Source organism: Hemitrygon akajei, chromosome 16, assembly GCF_048418815.1.
Source record: "Hemitrygon akajei chromosome 16, sHemAka1.3, whole genome shotgun sequence".
Classification (NCBI taxonomy): Eukaryota; Metazoa; Chordata; class Chondrichthyes; order Myliobatiformes; family Dasyatidae; genus Hemitrygon; species Hemitrygon akajei.
Genome location: NC_133139.1, coordinates 67,580,731 through 67,600,943, shown reverse-complemented (window position 1 = coordinate 67,600,943; position 20,213 = coordinate 67,580,731). Strand labels below are relative to the sequence as shown.

General features: G+C 45.0%; 1 protein-coding gene across 1 annotated transcript in view; it reads right to left on the bottom strand.

The window, feature by feature from the left end:
* Nucleotides 1-228: 228 nt before the first annotated feature.
* The window catches only part of LOC140739662 (adhesion G protein-coupled receptor E1-like), a 48,499-nt gene continuing 28,514 nt past the window's right edge, over nt 229-20,213 (bottom strand). The window contains exons 8-14 of the mRNA XM_073068036.1: nt 19,178-19,372; nt 17,565-17,800; nt 14,801-14,867; nt 12,456-12,547; nt 9,025-9,193; nt 7,490-7,576; nt 229-1,059 (exon numbers count right to left, since the gene is read on the bottom strand). Coding sequence (XP_072924137.1) covers nt 1,048-1,059; nt 7,490-7,576; nt 9,025-9,193; nt 12,456-12,547; nt 14,801-14,867; nt 17,565-17,800; nt 19,178-19,372 — 858 coding nt within the window. The 3' untranslated portion in view covers nt 229-1,047. The remainder of the gene's footprint in view (nt 1,060-7,489; nt 7,577-9,024; nt 9,194-12,455; nt 12,548-14,800; nt 14,868-17,564; nt 17,801-19,177; nt 19,373-20,213) is intronic.

The window sequence follows — 20,213 nt, the reverse complement described above, 5'->3', positions numbered from 1 at the left end:
TGTGTGTGTGTGTGTGTGTGTGTGTGTGTGTGTGTGTGTGTGTGTGAGATGCTACCTGGTCCACTGAGTTCCTTTGGCATTGTGTGTGTGTGTGTGTGTGTGTGTGTGTGTGTGTGTGTGTGTGTGTGTGTGTGTGTGTGTGTGTGTGTGTGTGTGTGTGTGTGAGAGATGCTACCTGGTCCACTGAGTTCCTTTGGCATTGTGTGTGTGTGTGTGTGTGTGTGTGTGTGTGTGTGTGTGTGTGTGTGTGTGTGTGTGTGTGTGTGTGTGTGTGTGTGTGTGTGTGTGTGAGAGAGAGAGAGAACGTGTGCCTGCACGTGTGCATATGCCTTTCTGTGTGCGTCTCTGCACGTGTGTTTCAGGGCTTTGGGTGTGTGTGCGCATTTGCCTTTTATGTGCAAGTGTGTGCACATGTGCATTTGTGTGTATGTTTCTGCTCTACATGTGCTTTAGTTCTGTGTAGTGAGTGTCTGCGTGTGAACATGAACTGTGCACATGTCCAGGTTCTGTATCAATCTACATGGGTTTTGTATTTGTTAGAGTCTGGTGTACATTGTGTATCTGATCTTTATGTCTAAACTGTACAGATGCAACATGTTAGGTGAAGGTCAAGTTCAAATCCTATATCTCACATTGAGTTCAAGTAAGATCTCAACAATGTTGGCACCAAAGTCATATATCTTGTAAGGAACAACAATCAAAATAACAGGATATCTGTGTAAAACTTAGAAATTTACCAAATCCTGCAATTTATTTATAATCACACTCATAATAACACCAAATCTCATACATATTCCTATACAGACTCACTTTCATATACAGACAGTTCTAGAATTCCAGTTAGATCGTGCATTTTTTACAAGCTCAGTACAAGCCAAATAATTCTGCTGGTGAGACCACTCCTGCAATGTAGCTTTCCATTCTTGGCAGTGGGTCTTGAACCCACAATCTTCAGAACCAGACGCACAGTGAGAGCGAAAGAGAATGAAAGAGAGAAACTCCGCTGGGAAGAATCTTGTCATTGGGTCATGAATGCCTCTGATTAAATTACTTATAAGTCTAGATAAAACAAAATGAGATTGCTATTATTTGTCTTGCTCCAGACAAAACTGAGTTAATACCAACTTTAAGGAGGTAAAATTCTTCTATTTACTGCCCTGGGGGTTCTGCCAGGAGAGTGAAAGCTCCTTGGCATTCATGGTCAGCAGGAGGGCTTGAATGGGAACAAGAACCACAGTGTGCTCATCACCTGTGTTGGCCCACAATGGTCTGTTGGAAAGCTGGTGCCCACTCGTGTGTGGTGGGCAGAGGATGGGGCAAGGCCAAGGTACCCTGCCGAGACGTTGCAGGCACCACTCCCAGCAAGGAGAGCAAAATGACTTGTTATTCAATCATCAGATCTCATGCAACAGCAGAGGGCAGCAAAAGCCAAGTGGAGGCAGAAACATTCTCACTATTTCCATGGATTAGAGTTTCAGCTGTGTGGGTTCACTGTCCATTGTCAGGAGCAGTAACCCCACCAATGTGGGACTTAAATAGGTGGTTCGGGGGTGGGGGGTGTCTGTGGGTCTCGAGCTGAGATCATGAGAGGATGTTGTAGGAATCCAGCAGTGTGTCAGGCCAACTATTGTCACCAAGTGATTCACAGTCATAGATTTCCTTATCGGGAGACCAATCATTGTGGATCAGTCATAACATCTCCTCCTCACTGACAGTCAAGGATGTGTGCTGAGCTCATGGCTCTACTCTGTCCAGACTCCTGTGGCTAGGCCCTGCTCAAATACCATCTACTTCATTAGGAGTTCGAGGAGATTCAAGAAGCTGCATCCATCTTTAAAGACCCTCACCATCCGGGACATGTCTTCTTCTTGTTACCACCATCAGGGACGAGGATAGGAGTCTTCTATCATCAGATTTCTGAACAGCCCATGAACTCTAAACAGTTGCACTATTTAATTTGTAACTCTTAGTAACTTTTATGTATTGCACAGTGCTGGAATGAGAAACCAAGTAATTTCACAATGTATGTCCATGATAATCAACCTGTGTTTTAGGGGAAAGAACTGTGAGGGCTAATAATTAGTAAATAGTGATGTGGATTGTGCAATGTGGTAACGGGAAACTGCAGACATAAGTATTTATGTGATTGAATGTACTCATTGGTGTGATAGAAAATTGGATTTACTGTTAGACCTGTGGATCATCATTTTATTCTGCAATCTGATCTAGACTCAATTAACTCTTCCTATAGATACCATTCTGTTAACAAAATATAGTGTTACGGGTAATCTCATTAACTGAGAATATAAAATCTGCATCAAACTCTCACTCAGCTAGATCGGCTTTGCCTGGTTTCCTGGTGTTAAGATGGTTAATTTAATATCAAAGAACGTATACAGTGTACAACCTGAAATTCTTACTCTTCGCAGACATCCACAAAACAAAAAATATCTGAAGAAAGACTGACAGAAACATCATAATCCCTAAGACCCTCCCTCCCCTCTCCCATGCACAAGCACTGACCCTCCCTCCCTCACCCTCACGGCAGTTTAACGGGGGCACGACTGCACAAGCGCGTGTAAGTCGGACTGTGAAGCAGCAGGAGTATTTAAAGAGAACAGTTAGACAGAGCAGGCAATGTTGTAGCGGGCGACGGAGTAGAGGGAGACAGAGTAGGAAGGCTTTGTCTTGAGAGGCTTTGGTGAGCAGAGGCTGAGGACGAGCTTCACTCCAAGTGAGGTAAGGCCGGGTAAGTTCCTTCAAAAGGAGAAGGTTTCAAAAGTTGAGGCAAGTATTGGGTAGGTCCTGGCAGCTGAGATCAGCCCCGTGGTTTGTTCATCCTGCAGCATGTGGGAAATCAGGGATACTTCCAGTGTCCCTGACGACTATGTGTGCAGGAAGTGTGTCCAACTGCAGCTTCTGGCAGACCGCATTGAGCGTCTGGAGCTGCGATTGGATTCATACTGGAGCATCCGCGATGCTGAGAAAGTCGTGAATAGCACGTTCAGTGAGTTGGCCACACTGCAGGTAAAGGCTATACAGGCAGAAAGGGAAGGGGTGGCCACTAGACAGCGTAGCAGTAGGCAGGTAGTGCAGTAGTCCCCTGAGGTCATCTCCCTCCTAAACAGATATACTGTTTTGGATACTGTTGAGGGAGATGTCTTATTAGGGGAAGGCAGCAGCAGCCGAGTTCATGGCACCATGGGTGGCTCTGCGGCACAGGAGGGAAGGAAAAGGAGTGGGAGAGCTATAGTGATAGGGGATTCGATTGTAAGCAGAATAGATAGGCATTTCTGCAGCTGCAAACGAGACTCCAGGATGGTATGTTGCCTCCCTGGTGCAAGGGTCAAGGATGTCTCTGAGCGGCTGCAGGACATTCTGGAATGGGAGGGTGAACAGCCAGTGGTCGTGGTGCACATAGGTACCAACGATATAGGTAAAAAACGGGATGAGGTCCTACAAGGTGAATTTAGGGAGTTAGGAGATAAACTAAAAAGTAGGACCACAAAGGTAATAATCTCTGGATTACTACCAGTGCCACGTGCTAGTCAGAGTAGAAATAGGAGGATATTTCAGATGAATACATGGCTTGAAAAATGGTGCAAGGGGGAGGGATTCAAATTTCTGGGGCATGGGAACCAGTTCTGGGGGAGGTGGGCCTGGTATAAACAGGACGGTCTGCACCTGGGCTGGACTGGAACCAATGTCCTAGGGGGAGCGTTTGCTACTGCTGTTCAGGAGGATTTAAACTAATGTGGCAGGGGGATGGGAACAAGTGCAGAGAGACAGAGGGGCGTAAAATGAGGGTAGAAGCAAAAAGTAGTAAGGTGAAAAGTAAAAGTGGCAGGCAGGCAATTCCAGGGCAAAAAGCAAAAAGAGCCACTTTTCAACATATTTGTATAAGGGCTAAGAGTGTTGTAAAAACAAGCCTGAAGGCTTTGTGTGTCAATGCGAGGAGCATTCGTAACAAGGTGGATGAATTGAATGTGCAGATAGTTATTAATGAATATGATATAGTTGGGATCACAGAGACATGGCTCCAGGGTGACCAAGGATGGGAGCTCAACATCCAGGGATATTCAATATTCAGGAGGGATAGGCAGGAAAGACAAGGAGGTGGGGTAGCGTTGCTGGTTAGAGAGGAGATTAATGCAATAGAAAGGAAGGACATTAGCCTGGAGGATGTGGAATCGATATGGGTAGAGCTGCATAACACTAAGGGGCAGAAAATGCTGGTGGGAGTTGTGTACAGGCCACCTAACGGTAGTAGTGAGGTTGGGGATGGCATTAAACAGGAAATTAGAAATGCGTGCAATAAAGGAACAGTAGTTATAATGGGTGACTTCAATCTACATATAGATTGGGTGAACCAAATTGGTAAGGGTGCTGAGGAGGAGGATTTCTTGGAATGTATGTGGGATGGCTTTCTGAACCAACATGTCGAGGAACCAACTAGAGAGCAGGCCATTCTAGATTGGGTATTGAGCAATGAGGAAGGGTTAGTTAGCAATCTTGTCGTGCGAGGCCCCTTGGGTAAGAGTGACCATAATATGGTGGAATTCTTCATTAAGATGGAGAGTGACATAGTTAATTCAGAAATAAAGGTTCTGAACTTAAAGAAGGGTAACTTTGAAGGTATGAGACGTGAATTAGCTAAGATAGACTGGCAAATGATACTTAAAGGGTTGACGGTGGATATGCAATGGCAAGCATTTACAGATTGCATGGATGAACTACAACAATTGTTCATCCCAGTTTGGCAAAAGAATAAACCAGGGAAGGTACTGCACCCATGGCTGACAAGGGAAATTAGGGATAGTATCAAGTCCAAAGAAGAAACATATAAATTAGCAAAAAAAAGTGGCACACCTGAGGACTGGGAGAAATTCAGAGACCAGCAGAGGAGGACAAAGGGCTTAAATAGGAAAGGGAAAAAAGATTATGAAAGAAAGCTGGCAGGGAACATAAAAACTGACTGTAAAAGCTTTTATAGATATGTGAAAAGAAAAAGATTGGTCAAGACAAATGTAGGTCCCTTACAGTCAGAAACAGGTGAATTGATCATAGGGAACAAGGACATGGCAGACCAATTGAATAACTACTTTGGTTCTGTCTTCACTAAGTAGGACATAAATAATCTTCCGGTAATAGTAGGGGACCGAGGGTCTAGTGAGATGGAGGAACTGAGGGAAATACATGTTAGTACGGAAGTGGTGTTAGGTAAATTGAAGGGATTAAAGGCAGATAAATCCCCAGGGCCAGATGGTCTGCATCCCAGAGTGCTTAAGGAAGTAGCCCAAGAAATAGTGGATGCATTAGTGATAATTTTTCAAAACTCCTTAGATTCTGGATTAGTTCCTGAGGATTGGAGGGTGGCTAATGTAACCCCACATTTTAAAAAAGGAGGGAGAGAAAAAATGGGGAATTATAGACCGGTTAGTCTGACATCGGTGGTGGGGAAAATGCTAGAGTCAGTTATCAAAGATGTGATAACAGCACATTTGGAAAGAGGTGAAATCATCGGACAAAGTCAACATGGATTTGTGAGAGGAAAATCATGTCTGACGAATCTTATAGAAGTTTTTGTAGATGTAACTAGTAGAGTGGATAGGGGAGAGCCAGTGGATGTGATATATTTAGATTTTCAAAAGGCTTTTGACAAGGTCCCATACGGGAGATTAGTGTGCAAACTTAAAGCACACGGTATTGGGGGTATGGTATTGATGTGGATAGAGAATTGGTTGGCAGACAGGAAGCAAAGAGTGGGAGTAAATGGGACCTTTTCAGAATGGCAGGCAGTGACTAGTGGGGTACCGCAAGGCTCAGTGCTGGGACCCCAGTTGTTTACAATATATATTAATGATTTAGATGAGGGAATTAAATGCAGCATCTCCAAGTTTGCGGATGACACGAAGCTGGGCGGCAGTGTTAGCTGTGAGGAGGATGCTAAGAGGATGCAGGGTGTCTTGGATAAGTTAGGTGAGTGGGCAAATTCATGGCAGATGCAATTTAATGTGGATAAATGTGAGGTTATCCACTTTGGTTGCAAGAACAGGAAAACAGATTATTATCTGAATGGTGGCCGATTAGGAAAAGGGGAGGTGCAACGAGACCTGGGTGTCATTGTACACCAGTCATTGAAGGTGGGCATGCAGGTACAGCAGGCGGTGAAAAAGGCAAATGGTATGTTGACATTCATAGCAAAAGGATTTGAGTACAGGAGCAGGGAGGTTCTACTGCAGTTGTACAAGGCCTTGGTGAGACCACACCTAGAGTATTGTGTGCAGTTTTGGTCCCCTAGTCTGAGGAAAGACATTCTTGCCATAGAGGGAGTACAAAGAAGGTTCACCAGATTGATTCCTGGGATGGCAGGACTTTCATATGAAGAAAGACTGGATCGACTAGGCTTATACTCACTGGAATTTAGAAGACTGAGGGGTGATCTTATTGAAACATATAAAATTCTAAAGGGATTGGACAGGCTAGATGCAGGAAGATTGTTTCCGATGTTGGGGAAGTCCAGAACGAGGGGTCACAGTTTAAGGATAAAGGGGAAGCCTTTTAGGACCGAGATGAGGAAAAACCTCCACACAGAGAGTGGTGAATCTGTGGAATTCTCTGCCACAGGAAACAGTTGAGGCCAGTTCATTGGCTATATTTAAGAGGAAGTTAGATATGGCCCTTGTGGCTAAAGGGATCAGGGGGTATGGAGAGAAAACAGGTACAGGGTTCTGAGTTGGATGATCAGCCATGATCATACTGAATGGCGGTGCAGGCTCGAAGGGCTGAATGGCCTACTCCTGCACCTATTTTCTATGTTTCTATGTTTTCCCCACTTGCACTAGCAAAAGCACTGACACTGCTCCCCCCCCCCCCAACAATGCAATGAAAAGCCTGGTGTGCACCAGTTTTGAATAACTCACTCGTTATTTCAAATGTCAACTGTATGATCTTTCAGTTTATTCCTACAACCCGATTCTGATTCTGATACAGCAAGGCAACAGGCCTGTGGACGAACTAGTCCACGCCAACTGAGATGCTCCATCCTAGCTAATCCGATTTGCCTACTTTGAGCCCCTATTTCTCTAAACTTTTCTGATCCATTTACATCCAACTACCATTTAAAAGTTGTTTTTGTACCTAACTCAAGCACTTCTCTGGCTGCTCATTCCACATGTATACTACAGTAAATGTGGCTGATCTAGTTCAGTTAGTTAATGGTGACAGCTCCAGGATGTTGATGGAAGGGACTCAACAGCATCATTGAATCTTAGGGGTAAGTGGATTGATGTGCTCTTGATGGAGGTGGTGATTGTCTGTGAATTATTTCCCACTTCTCAGCCCATGCCTGATTGGAGGATTTCTTCTTCTACAGATGTCAAAAGAGAACCATTACTGTCATCGACCCAAGACACTCAGTTTATTTCTGCCTCCGCGGACACAGCCTGACCTTCTGAAGATTTCTGTCCTTCTGGATAAAGCTTCTCACCTCAGTCGTGTTCATCTCCATCTGTGAGGACTCTGTGGTGATGCTCTTCTGTTTACTGGTCAACCATTTCTGAAATTCATCAACCACCTTCAATGAAATGAGAATGACACGTTAGTCACACCCTGTTTTAATGAATTTTATTTTTGCACAATTAAGATGTTTGATTCTTTGCACTAATCATGAATTGTGAACCTGTCTGTCATTTCCTGTTATTTATTTTTGCAATGGTCATCACTATCTATTTTTGTGATGGTTATGAGTGGTGAGAGAAACCTTCACACACTATTATTTTGAAGCATGCGTTAAAGAATTTGTTAATTCCTACCTAGTAGAATAAAACTACCTTTCAATCACCCTTCAGAGTCCCAAAGGCAAGTAAAAATTACATTTTATATTGTAACTGTGTCCCATTGGCACCTCCAGTGGATCACTCAGACAGAAACAAGTCCACCAAATTTCTTTTATCAAAGAGCAATGAAATCATGATCTTTGAAAAAAATTACAGAGAGGTGGAGAGCTTCTGAATAAGGAGGTAAAAGTTTATCAAGCTGAGATGAAAATGAACTTTAGAGGTCACAATCACATCAGCCTGATCTTATTAAATGGCGATGAAAACCTGAAAGAACATGTTCTGACATTTGCTTCAAATTCATAGCTCAGTAAAAGTCTCTCTAACCATTCATCACTATGGTGATTATATGCGGTGAGTAAGATCAGGTGGAGTAATTGATAGTGTTGTGGAGTCATAGAGCAGTACTGTTTGGGTAGGGGTGCTTGGACCCAACAAGCTCATGCCAAGCACGATGCCCACCCGTTAGTTCCAAATTCCTGTGTTAGACCATGAGACACTGAAGCAGAATTAGTCCATTCGGCCCATTGAGTCTGCTTCTTTCAACCCACAACCCTCAAAGCCCCAACCCTCCAGGTACATATCGAAATACTTCTTAAATTATACCACTGTACCTGCCTCAACCACTTCTTCTGGCAGCTCATTCCATATACTCACCACCCTCTACCATTCAAGTCCCTTTAAAATTTTTCCCCTCCCATCTTAAATCTATGCCTCCTAGTTCTGGTCTCCCAACCCACTGGAAAAGACTTATCATCTATCTTACAAATGTTTCTCATACTTTTAAATATTTCTGCAAGGTTGACTCTCATTCTCCTACGTTCCAAGGAATAGAAACCTAAGCCTAACCTCTCACTCTAACTGAGGCCGTCTAGTCCTGGAAACATCCTCAAATATTTTCTGTGCTCTTTCCAATTTAAAAATAACTTTCCTACAACAGGGTGACCAAAACTATACACAGTATTCCAATTGCATCCTCATCAACAACTTATGAAACTGCAAAATAATGTCCAATCTCCAATTCTCATTGCCTTGACTAATGAAGGCCAGTGTGCCAAATGCCTTTTTCAGAACCCTGTCCACCTCTGACACAGCTTTCAAACTCATTCTCATAGGTTCCTCTGTTCCTTTACGTCCCAGGTGCCCAACCATTCACAATATGTGTCTGTAGGGAAGAGATTCTTACCCGGCGATTGAAAACGCAGTAAATGAGGAAAACAAACAGACCCTGGAGACTGTTGATGACCGTGAATAAGTGGGAGAACACTGCAGTGCTCTTATCAACTTGAAATATTCCAAAGATCCACGTGGATCCCAAAACAAACATCCGTGCTGCAGCTTTAATGGTTAGGGTTCTGTAGAGAAGAAGAAAAAAGAAACCAGGAGAATGAAAAACACAGGAATGAAGAAATTCCTTTCATGTGGGATCTTTCATACCCACAGGACTATCTCAGAAGCCAACAGCACATTCTTATGTTTATTGGATCCATTGCTGGGCCCCAGGCATCACTGGAAAGGATATTGCTTATTGCATCAAAACTGCCCTTGAGAAGGTGGTGGTGTGTCACTGCCTGGAAGTGCTGCTTTCCTTCTGGTGCAGGTGCTCCATGAAATGGTGGGAAAATGAGTCCCAGGATTTAGACCCAGTCATGGCAGAGGAGCAGTGATATATTGCCAATTCAAGGTGCTGTGCTACATAAGACAAGAAGCAGGTGCAGATGTTGCTTCTTTGAACCTTCCCTGTCATTTGGTAAGGTCATGGTTGGTCTAATCTTGGTTTCCACAATACTTTCCTGCACTGCATAAACTCCTTGACTCTCAATGACTCCATATCTGCATCACCCTGGGGTAGAGAGTCACAATCTTTCAAGGTAAAAAGTCCCTCATGATTTGATTTTCAAATGTGTCACCTCCATCCGGAAACTGTTCTTTGCTCTAAGTGCCCTGTCATCTGCTCAACACCTTCTCTATCCCCTTCATAATCATCTGTTTTTCAAAGTGGGCTTTTCACACCCTTCTAAACTATAATGAGTGAAGTTCCATTCTGCTTAAATGTCTCTCGAACATCAACCTATCCAGCCTAGGGATCAGCCTGGTAAACCTTCACCACAGTGCACACCAGTCAATTTGTGCACATAGCCAAGAATGGATCCTGATGGTGAGTGGGAAGAAACCTTCAGAGCTGCTGAGAATCACCTCATCTATCTATGCGATCTATCCCCAGAAGGAGTACTTCTGCCATAACGTCCAAATGCCTTCTGAAAACCCAATGGCTCCTCCTTCTCAACCTTATTTATTATTAGATTGTCGATAGGAAACATGACTTTCCCTTCATGATACAATGTTGGCTCTGCTAGGTCATGCTCAGATTATTGAAGTGCCTTCTGAGTGAGACCTTAATGATGTGTCCCATCTTCTGTTGATACCATCAATTTTACATTGTCTGTGCACCCATTCCTGGACATTGGGTTTGAGGGTAAGTGGCAGCAACTATGTCAGTCCTGACACTGTTCCCACATGGCATGTACCCAAGAAGATTTCCACATTCAATCTCCGGCCAATGATCTGAACTCTGGCCAACTAGCTCCCCACTTCCAAAGTCACCATGGGCAGAGATCAGCACCATGGACAGAAGCCCTTCCTGGGAACCTGCTAATTGTCACCCCACTTACTCACCAGGGATCAAATGTAAAACAATATAATTCTAATATAAAAGATAAAGTTAATTTGCTGCTTCAAAACAACAAATATCATGGCATACACCCAGTAGTCACTTCATTAGGCACATCTGTAAACCTGTTCATTAATTCAAGTATATAGTGGAAGTCAGAAGCTTACATACACCTCAGCCAAATACATTTAAACTCAGTTTTTCACAATTCCTGACATTTAATCCTAGAATACTTTTAAGAATGTGAAATGTCAGAATAATAGTAGAGAGAATGATTTATTTCAGCTTATTTCAAGTTTACATACACTTTGTTAGTATTTGGTAGCATTGCCTTTAAATTGTTTAACTTGGGTCGAACGTTTTGGGTCATCTTCCACAAGCTTCTCACAACAAGTTGCTGGAATTTTGTTCCATTCCTCCAGACAGAACTGATGTAACTGAATCAGGTTTGTAGGCCTCCTTGCTTGCACACGCTTTTTCAGTTCTGCCTACAAATGTTCTATCGGATTTGTTATGAGAAGTTGAAATAACTTATTATGAGAAGCTTGTGGAAAATGACCGAAAACATTTGACCCAAGTTAAACAATTCAAAGGCAATGCTACCAAATACTAACAAAGTGTATGTAAACTTGAAATAAGCTGAAATAAATCATTCTCTCTATTATTATTCTGACATTCCACATTCTTAAATGTATTCTAGGATTAAATGTCAGCAATTGTGAAAAACTGAGTTTAAATGTATTTGGCTAAGTTGTATGTAAACTTCTGACTTCAACTGTATAATCAGCCAATCACATGGCAGCAATTCAATGCATAGAAGCACACAGGCATGGTCTAGAGCTATAGTTGTTTATCAGAATGGGGAAGAAACCTGATGTAGGTGTCTTTGGCTGTGGAATAACAGTTGGTGTCAGATGGGGTGGCTTGAGTATCTCAGTAACTGCTGATATCCTAGGATTTTCATGCACAACAGTATCTAGAGTTTACAGAGAATAGTGTAAATTTTGTTTTTAAAAAAAAATCCAGTGAGTGGCAGTTCTGTGGGCAAAAACACCTTGTTAATGATAGAGGTCAGAGGGAAATGAGCAGCCTGGTTGAAGCTGAAAGGAACGTAACTGTAACTCAAATAACCATGCATTACAACAGTGATGTTCAGCAAAGATTCTTCGAACACACATCAAACCTTGAAGCAGATGGGCCACAGCAGCAGAAGATGTTGGTGTATGTAATAGACATGCTTAATAAAGTGTCCACTTGTATGTCAGTGATAATAAAGTTCTTCAGTGCTAACAAACCTGATTCTGAAAGGTGAGGTATGTGCAAGGAGATTTTGGTGTCCCCTCCCTACAATTATCCAAAGAGGATGCAAGTGCATATATTTACTTTGTAACATCAAGGATGCCTCAGACATTTGGGACCTAGCCACATGGGTCATGTGCTGTTGGCTCTCAGTAGGAGTGTCTCTGTGTTTTTACAGGTCACGAACAACAGCAGCTTCCATGCCAGGACTCTGCCCCGTGTCAGGGTCCCGAGAGGCTGGGCTAGTGATGGACACATAGTGGAACACAGAACAGAGAACAGGCACAGTGCAGACCCTACAGACCATGATGTCATGCTAAACTTTTAACCTACTCCAAGATTAAGCTAACCCTTCCCTCCCACACAGGACTTCATTCTTCTTTCATCCATGTGCCTTTCTAAGAGCCTTTCAAATGCCCCTAATGTACCCCCCTCTACCACCACCCCAGTAATGTGTTCCACACTCGCACCACTCTCTGTGTGAACAACTTACCTCTGAGATTCCACCCCACCCTCCACCCAATACTCTTCCTCCAATCACATTAAATTATGCCATCTCGTATTAGCCATTGTTGCTCTGGGAGAAAGATGCTGACTGTCCACTCCATGCCTCATATCATCTTATATACATCCATCAAGTCACTTACTTGGTTTCCTTAAGCTTCGACACCTCCTTGTTGCGCGAGTTGAAATGGCGTCTCAGTAAGTAGAGAGTTGAAAATAAAAGGACTGTATTGATCTGGAGAGAGAGAAAGAGAGAGTTGCAAGAGAGGCAGAGATTGCAAGAAAGAAAGAGTTTGTGAGAGAGGGAGTGCAAGAGAATGATGGAGGGAAAATGCGAGACAAAGTGAGAGAAATGCTGATTTTCATGACCAAGGCAGAACGGATTTCCCAAATAGCACTTTGAATTCACGCCTCCTACTTTCCATTCTCACTCACTGACACTCACACTTACTCCTCAATGATTATTGGCTTTACCCGTGACAATCTCTCTTACTTTATCTAAAATTCTCCCTGTCCCCACAGAATTCTGGAGCAGCTCAACGGGCCAGCAGCATCTATGGAAAGGTGTTTCGGGCTGAGACATTTCAGCAGCTCTGGGGAGATTTAGACTTGTTCAGGGTAGCCCTACCTGGAAGAGACTTAGCAGTGTGGTAATCGAATGCTGGAAATCTAAGCAACACACGGAGAACGGTGCCAAAGGGTCTTGGCCCGAAACGTCGACGGTACTTTTTTCCATAGATGCTGCCTGACCTTATGAGTTCCTCCAGCATTTTGTGTGTGTTGCTTGGATTTCCAGCATCTGCAGATTTTCTCCTGTTTCTGCTTGTCCCCCATGTCTCCCCCTCAGACTCTCCACTCATACATTTTGGAAAACCAACATTCTTCCAGGGGGTGGGATTTTCCACAGAATCCAGATGCACTGGCATGACTAGGAAACCCAGGAGAGGAATTAACTGGGAATTGTTCACCCTCAACCACTATGCTGAGTCAGTGGGATCTGTGGGCTGGGAATTCCAGGCCAGAAGTTTGGGAAGCAGGCCTCCACTTTCTCTGCTTCTTTCCTCCACCCTGCCCTGAATCAATGACCCGGTGCCCCTCAACCTGCCTATTCCTCCTCACTGCTCTTCTTAATTATGCAGAGAGACACAACCAAACCCAAGGACTAGGCCCACCCTACTCAGTGATAAATAATAGGACGATGAAGATGGTGGAAAGAGATACCATACTTCAACAACAGGAATTGCTTTTAGATCAAAATCTTTGATCATCTCCAAAGTGTGAAACATTTGACGAACTGTCCCAATACTTGGGGTAAAGCGGTATCTAATCTGCAAATGTGCCAATGTCTCAAAGGGACGAAAGCAACCATGAAGATTCCGTTATCGCTGGGCCCAGTGCACACACGACTCAGAGAGGGTCTGGGGAGGGGCAAATACTGGAGGAAACTACCCAGGATGTGCAGGCTGGGTGCATCTTTTTTGTTGGTCAGTGGCTGGAGTTGAGGATAACACAGGGTTGGAGTTGTTAGGGGCAATGGCTCAGGGTTTGGAGAAGAAGCTCAGGGTTAGGAGAAAGGGTTGTAAATTTAGTGGGCTCCATCTTGGGCACTAACCTGCAAAGTAACCAGGACACCTTCAAGGAGAGATGTCTCAGAAAGGCCGCGTCCATTATTAAGGACCTCCAGCACCCAGAGCATGCCCTTCTCTCACTGTTACCATCAGTAGGAGGTACAGAAGCCTGAAGGCGCACACTCAGTGATACAGGGACAGATTCTTCCCCCTGGCATCCGATTCCTAAATGGACATTGAACCCGTGAACACTACCTCATTTTTAAAATATATATTATTTCTGTTTTTGCATGATTTTTAATTAATTCAATATACGTAAACTGTAATTGATTTAATTATTTACTGGTACTATTTTATTTTTTTCTTCTTCTATCATGTATTGCATTAAACTGCTGCTGCCAAGTTAACAAATTTCACAATACATGCAGGTGATAAACCTGATTCTGATTCTGAAAGCAACAGATCAGAGGTCAAAGGCCAGCCCCTAGGTCAGAGGTGCGATTCACACACACCTGAGGGCCAGGTTCACTGATATTTCTTCAGTTATCAAATGTGCTGACCACGCTGAGTGTCAGACACATTAACATTGAGAGGACACGATGCTTCTCACAGTCCATGAATGATTCGTGAGGGGTTGTTACACTGGACACAGCCCCACAGCAGAGGCACCAGCCTTGACTGTGGTCCTTCCCCACTGAGCTTTTGCAGTGTCTGCACCGAGCTTCAGTGCATCCCCCAAGCTCGTCCTTCTCAACAATGGACACCGAGAGACTCCAGTGCACAGTGATATCTGGTGTCTGTGAACCCTGGGCATAGAGACACACCATGTAGACACACACAGGGGCCTGAAAGTGAAGCACACAACAAGAGAGAACCCTGGTCTGGAATGGCTGGTGTGTAGAGAGAAACAGGATGCTTACCAGAATCACGAAACAGACCGGGCCCTGGAAACTCCAGTTAAACCCCGACTCGTGCTTCAGCCAACAGCTGTGAAGATGGAAGAGTTTCGTCACTGGGTGGCAGTCAGTTTGTGAAATACATTGAGAACATCAGCGGATCTACAGTGTAGGAAGCGGCAGCCAATCTCTGCATGGCAAGATCCCAAACAATAGCCGTGCACTGATGACCAATCAATGCCATTGGTTAAGGGACGTTGGCCTGAATGTGGGGGAAAATGGCCTGTGCTCTTCTTTGATATAGTTTTGTTTGATAAGTTCTGTCCGTCCGAAACTACTGACAGGACTTGGTTGTGATATCTCCTCCAATGGCAGCACCAGTGACAATGTGACTCCCCCTCAGTTCTGTACTGGAGCTCAACCTCTGTCCAAAGGGTTGGACATCTGACATCATCATGAAGTGTTTCGAGAGGCTCATCATGAGGCACATCAAGACCCTGCTTCCCCCTGCAGTTCGCGTATCGTCTCAACCGCTTAACAGATGACGCCATCGTCACCACCCTCCACCTGGCCCTCACCCACCTGGACAAAAAAGACACATACGTTCAAATGCTGTTCATAGACTTCAGTTCAGCATTCACACAATCAATTCTCAGAAACTGATTGGAAAGCTGAAACTGCTGGGCCTGAACACCTCCCTCTGCAACTGGATCCTAGACTTCCTGACTGGGAGACCTCAGTCAGTCCGGATTTGGAGCAGCGTTTCCAACATCATCATGCTGAGCACGGGGGCCCCCAGGGCTGTGTGCTCAGTCCACTGCTGTTCACTGTACTGACCCACGACTGTGCAGCAATACACAGCTCGAATCACATCAAGTTCACTGATGACACAAGCATGGTGGGTCTCATCAGCAAGAACGATGAGTCAGCATACAGAGAGGAGGTACAGTGGCTAATGGACTGGTGCAGAGCCAACAACCTGTCTCTGAAAGTGAACAAAACAAAAGAGATGGTTGTTGACTTCAGGAGAGCATGGAGCGACCACTCTCTGCTGAACATTGACAACTCCTCCGTTGAGATTGTTAACAGCACCAAATTTTTTGGTGTTCACCTGGCAGAGAATCTCATCTGGTCCCTCAATACCAGCTCTATAGCCAAGAAAGCCCAGCAGCATTGCTACTTTCTGCGAAGGCTGAGAAAAGTCCATCTCCCACCCCCCATCCTCATCACATTCTACAGGGGTTGTATTGAGAGCATCTCGAGCAGCTGCATCACTGCCTGGTTTGGAAATTGCACCATCTCAGATCACAAGACCCTGCAGCGGATAGTGAAGTCAGCTGAGAAGATCATCAGGGCCTTTCTTATTTATTTATTGTTTATTTATGATACTGCCCTGCACTGTTTAGTGCACTTTATGTAGTCCTGTGCGGGTCTGTAGTCCAGTGCAGTTTTTATGTTTTACGTAGTCTAGTGTAGCCTTGTGCTGTCTCACATAGTCTAGTGTAGTTTTGTGTTTCGTGTAGCACCGGGGTCCTGGAGGAACGTTGTTTCATTTTTACTGTGTACTGTACCAGCAGTTTATTGCCGAAATGACAATAAACTTGACTTGACTTAAAACTGGGAGGGTGGAGCCTCTTAGCACAGGATGGACTTGAGAAGGACGGGGAGGGGCACCACTCCATTTACCCCCTACCCCACATGCAGAGACTAGGGTTGATAGTGACCAAGTCCAACAGCATCAGGCAGCTGGTGTTTCAACAGAAGCCTTGTTTGCCTCTTTCATTGTGGTCAATTCCAGAAGAAGTTGAGGGAGTGATTGGCCATTAGCTGACCATCTCTGCAATGTTCTGTGATGCTGCGATCTCAGGCAGACTCACTTCTGTAGGACCCTGGATGGAAATCAGTGGGATATCAGGTCACTGGAAACTTTACTCTTTGATCACAGGCTGCCGAGGTGGGTGGACACTTGTTGGATAAGGGTGTCAAGAGCTGTGGACCTAGATTAGGGAAATGGGTTCCAGTCAGAGTTGATTGGTAGACTCTTTGAGATGTGAAATAGTTTCCTCCTGTTGTCCCTATGATTTCTAAGATTCTCCTCTGGCCTATAGACAATCTCGGACCCCTCAGTGGCTCAGCAGCTGAGGTCAGTTGGGACAGGAGCTGTCAGCGTGTGAAGACAAACCCTCCCCAGTCTCTGGGAATATCTCAGACAAGATCCATAATAACCCTCGCAAGTGTTTTCCTTTTTACAAGTTTCATGGCAGCTTCCTACACTTCACCATGCAATCACCACTTGGGGAATATTTAATACAGTATTGTCAAGGTTTCAGATGAAGGATATTGGGTGAATTGTATGCTTTGTTCTCAGAGCTGGTACAGGACTCAGCTCACGTCCTGTGTGAGGGCAATGGTGCAGCCAATTGCGCCGCTGCCTCCAGGACCCGGGACAATCCTGACCTCGGTTGTTGTCCGAGTGGAGTTTGCAAGTTCTCTCCATCACCACGTCAGGATTTCTCCGAGAACTCTGGTTTGAACCCACATCCCAATGGTGTGTTATTGACAGTAACTTGACCCTTGTTGTGGGTGGGTGGAGAAAGCATCAAAGGGGAGTTGATGGGAATGTATGGGAGGATAAGATGCAGGGGTAGAGGGAGATAAGGAGGAGGCAATGAGACTGATGGGCTAAATCTGCATGAAGCCAGTATGGACCAGATGGACCGAATGGCCTCTTTCTGCGTCACAATCAGTTGTATCACTCTATCACATTTCCTTATCATTTAATACTTACTCGGTCTCTGTTCCATAGCCTCCAGGGTTTATTGCTGCTGAGATAATGACCATCACAGCAGGAACAGCATAAGCAGAAATGTACAGGTATCTTGGTTTGATGATATGTGTTCCAGTGTAATTGGTGACAGTCAGGTGTCTGGACATGATGAAAAGCTGCAAACTGTCCAGGAACATCCAGACGAAGACAGCAAGGAAGAGGTAATGCAGACACCCGGCAATCAGGGCGCACACAACCTAAAGAAAGAGGCAACACAGTGGATAGTGAGCAGCTTGGGGCAAAAGCGGGGGGCAGTCAGAGACAGGGACGCAGGCAGGAACATGCAGACGCGGGTCAGAGACACACAGACGGTTATAGACAAGTTGAAAGAAACACAGAGAGATACCCACAGCTAAAGACATTCACACGGACACAGAGAAAAACACACGGCATCAGAAACGGACTGACAACCTTTTCCAGCTCCCTCTTACCTCTTCTCTTCTCCTCACCTGCCTATTATCTCCCCCCGGTTCCCATCCTTCCCTTTCTCCCCTGCTCCACATTCCTGTCCGATCACATTCCTTTTCCTTCAGGCCTTTAACTTTTTCACCTATCACCTCCCAGCTGCTGTATTCGTACCCCACACTCCCCAGCACCCACACTCCTTCCCCGTCACCTCATCTCACCTATCACCTCCCAGCTTGTATTCCTTCCCCCTCCTCTCCCTCTTATTCTGACATCTGCCACCTTCCTTTCCAATCCTGATGAAGGGTCTCAGCCCGAAATCTCAACTGTTTATTCCCTCCATAGATGCTGCCTGACCCGCTGAGTTTCTCCAGTGTTTTGTGTGTGTAACTCAGAGATACTAACACAGAGACACTGAAATAAACCAGTACACCAACACATGTACACAATGGAAGAGATAATGTGCAAACATATAAAGAACACGGTGGTGATACACACCAAAGATTTATTAATGAGTAGTAATTCAGTGATACAATTAGAATAATACACAAAGGAGATGGAGGAACTCCAAGGGTCAGTAGGTATCTATGAAGGGACACGAACATTAGACATTTCACATTGCCTGACCTCCTCTGTTCCTCCAGCTCCTTTGTGATTTGCTCCAGGTTTCCAGTGTTTACAAACTCTTGTGAGTCCATAAACTTAGAACAACTTTGGTACTTTTTACAAAATATCTTGTTGCAGCTCCAGATCTGCAAAGTGTGCTGATGTCACTCATTCTCCAGTGACCGGGAAACTCAGTGACACGGTTAATCCACTGCACCCCAGGGTGAATGTGAATGGGGAGGTTTGGAGTGTCCCGTGAGGTCATTGGGCAGGAGGGCAGAGGGAGGGAAAGGGCAACGTTCTGTGGTGACAAGACCGTGGGGAAGGGGAAGGTCTCCAAGGCTCAGAGGCTTTGGCCGCCATTGCAATGAGGATCTGATTAAAGGAATGGCACGTTGGTCATGATGAGTCAACGGAAGGAGAGGACACCAGAGGAGAGTGGTGGGAGAGCAGGGCCTGCGATCCCGCCACTCCCACATTAAGTCTGGCTTTGCTGCAGAATTTGACTAACTGCACATTCAGAAGACATCTGAGAATTAGAGGTGGTAATTTGGATTTCTTACCGGCTGTTTAATCCGCATTCCGATCAGAAAGATGAACTGTGCCAGGAAGAGGGTGATACTCAGGTGCTTGTGGAGATTGGTGTTAGCATTCTGGATGGATTTGCAGTTGACAAATACGGCGATGGAGGCAGCGAGGCAGAGCAGGGAGATGATGAGGCCGATGTAGGTGATCAGCTCCAAGTGCCAGTCGTCAATCTGCAAGCACAAAGTGGGGAACCACGCTCAGGAATCGGCTGTGATAGAGTCTCCAGGGACAGCATTAGACATGGTGATCATGCGGAGAAGGTACAAACCCCTTACAGGCAGCGGTGGGAATCAAACCGCAACTGGTGATCACTGGTCGTACAAAGCGATTGTGCTCACCACTACACTACCGTGTTGCCCACATCTGATACCGTACTGTATCCCTGGCATAACTAATAAAGGCAGGAACGCTACAGTGCCACCCATAACTAATACCGTACCATAACCTTGGCACGTCTAACAAAGGTGGGAGCAATAATTGATCTGCTGGAGGAACTCAGCGGGTCGAGCAGCGTCTGTGGGAGGAGAGGAACTGTCGCTGTTTTGGTTTGAAACCCTGAATCAGAACCAGAACATCAACTCAGTCCTGATATGGGGTTCGGACCTGAAATTTTGACAATTCCTTTCCCCCTACAGATGCTGCTCAACCCAATAAGTTCCTCCAGCAGATTGTTTGTTGCTCCTCAGTCCAGCGTCGGTGGTCCATCGAGTATCTGTAATAAGGGTAGGACTTACATCATGAATGGTGAGGACCTGGTGTGTGGAGGAACAGTGTGTACAAGTCAATGTATTCCCGAAGGTGGTAATAAAGGTCACTAAGGCAGTAAAGAAGGCATCGGTTACTTGCCAGCATTAGTCAGGGAATAAAATATAAGTACAGTACAGACAGGAAATGGTAAATCTTTAAGCAACATTGTGTAGACCACAGCTAGAGTGCTGCTGAGTGAGCTGCTGGACTTGTTCTCTGAAACTGTGGCTACGTAATTTCCTGAGAAATGGCGACAGAGGGACT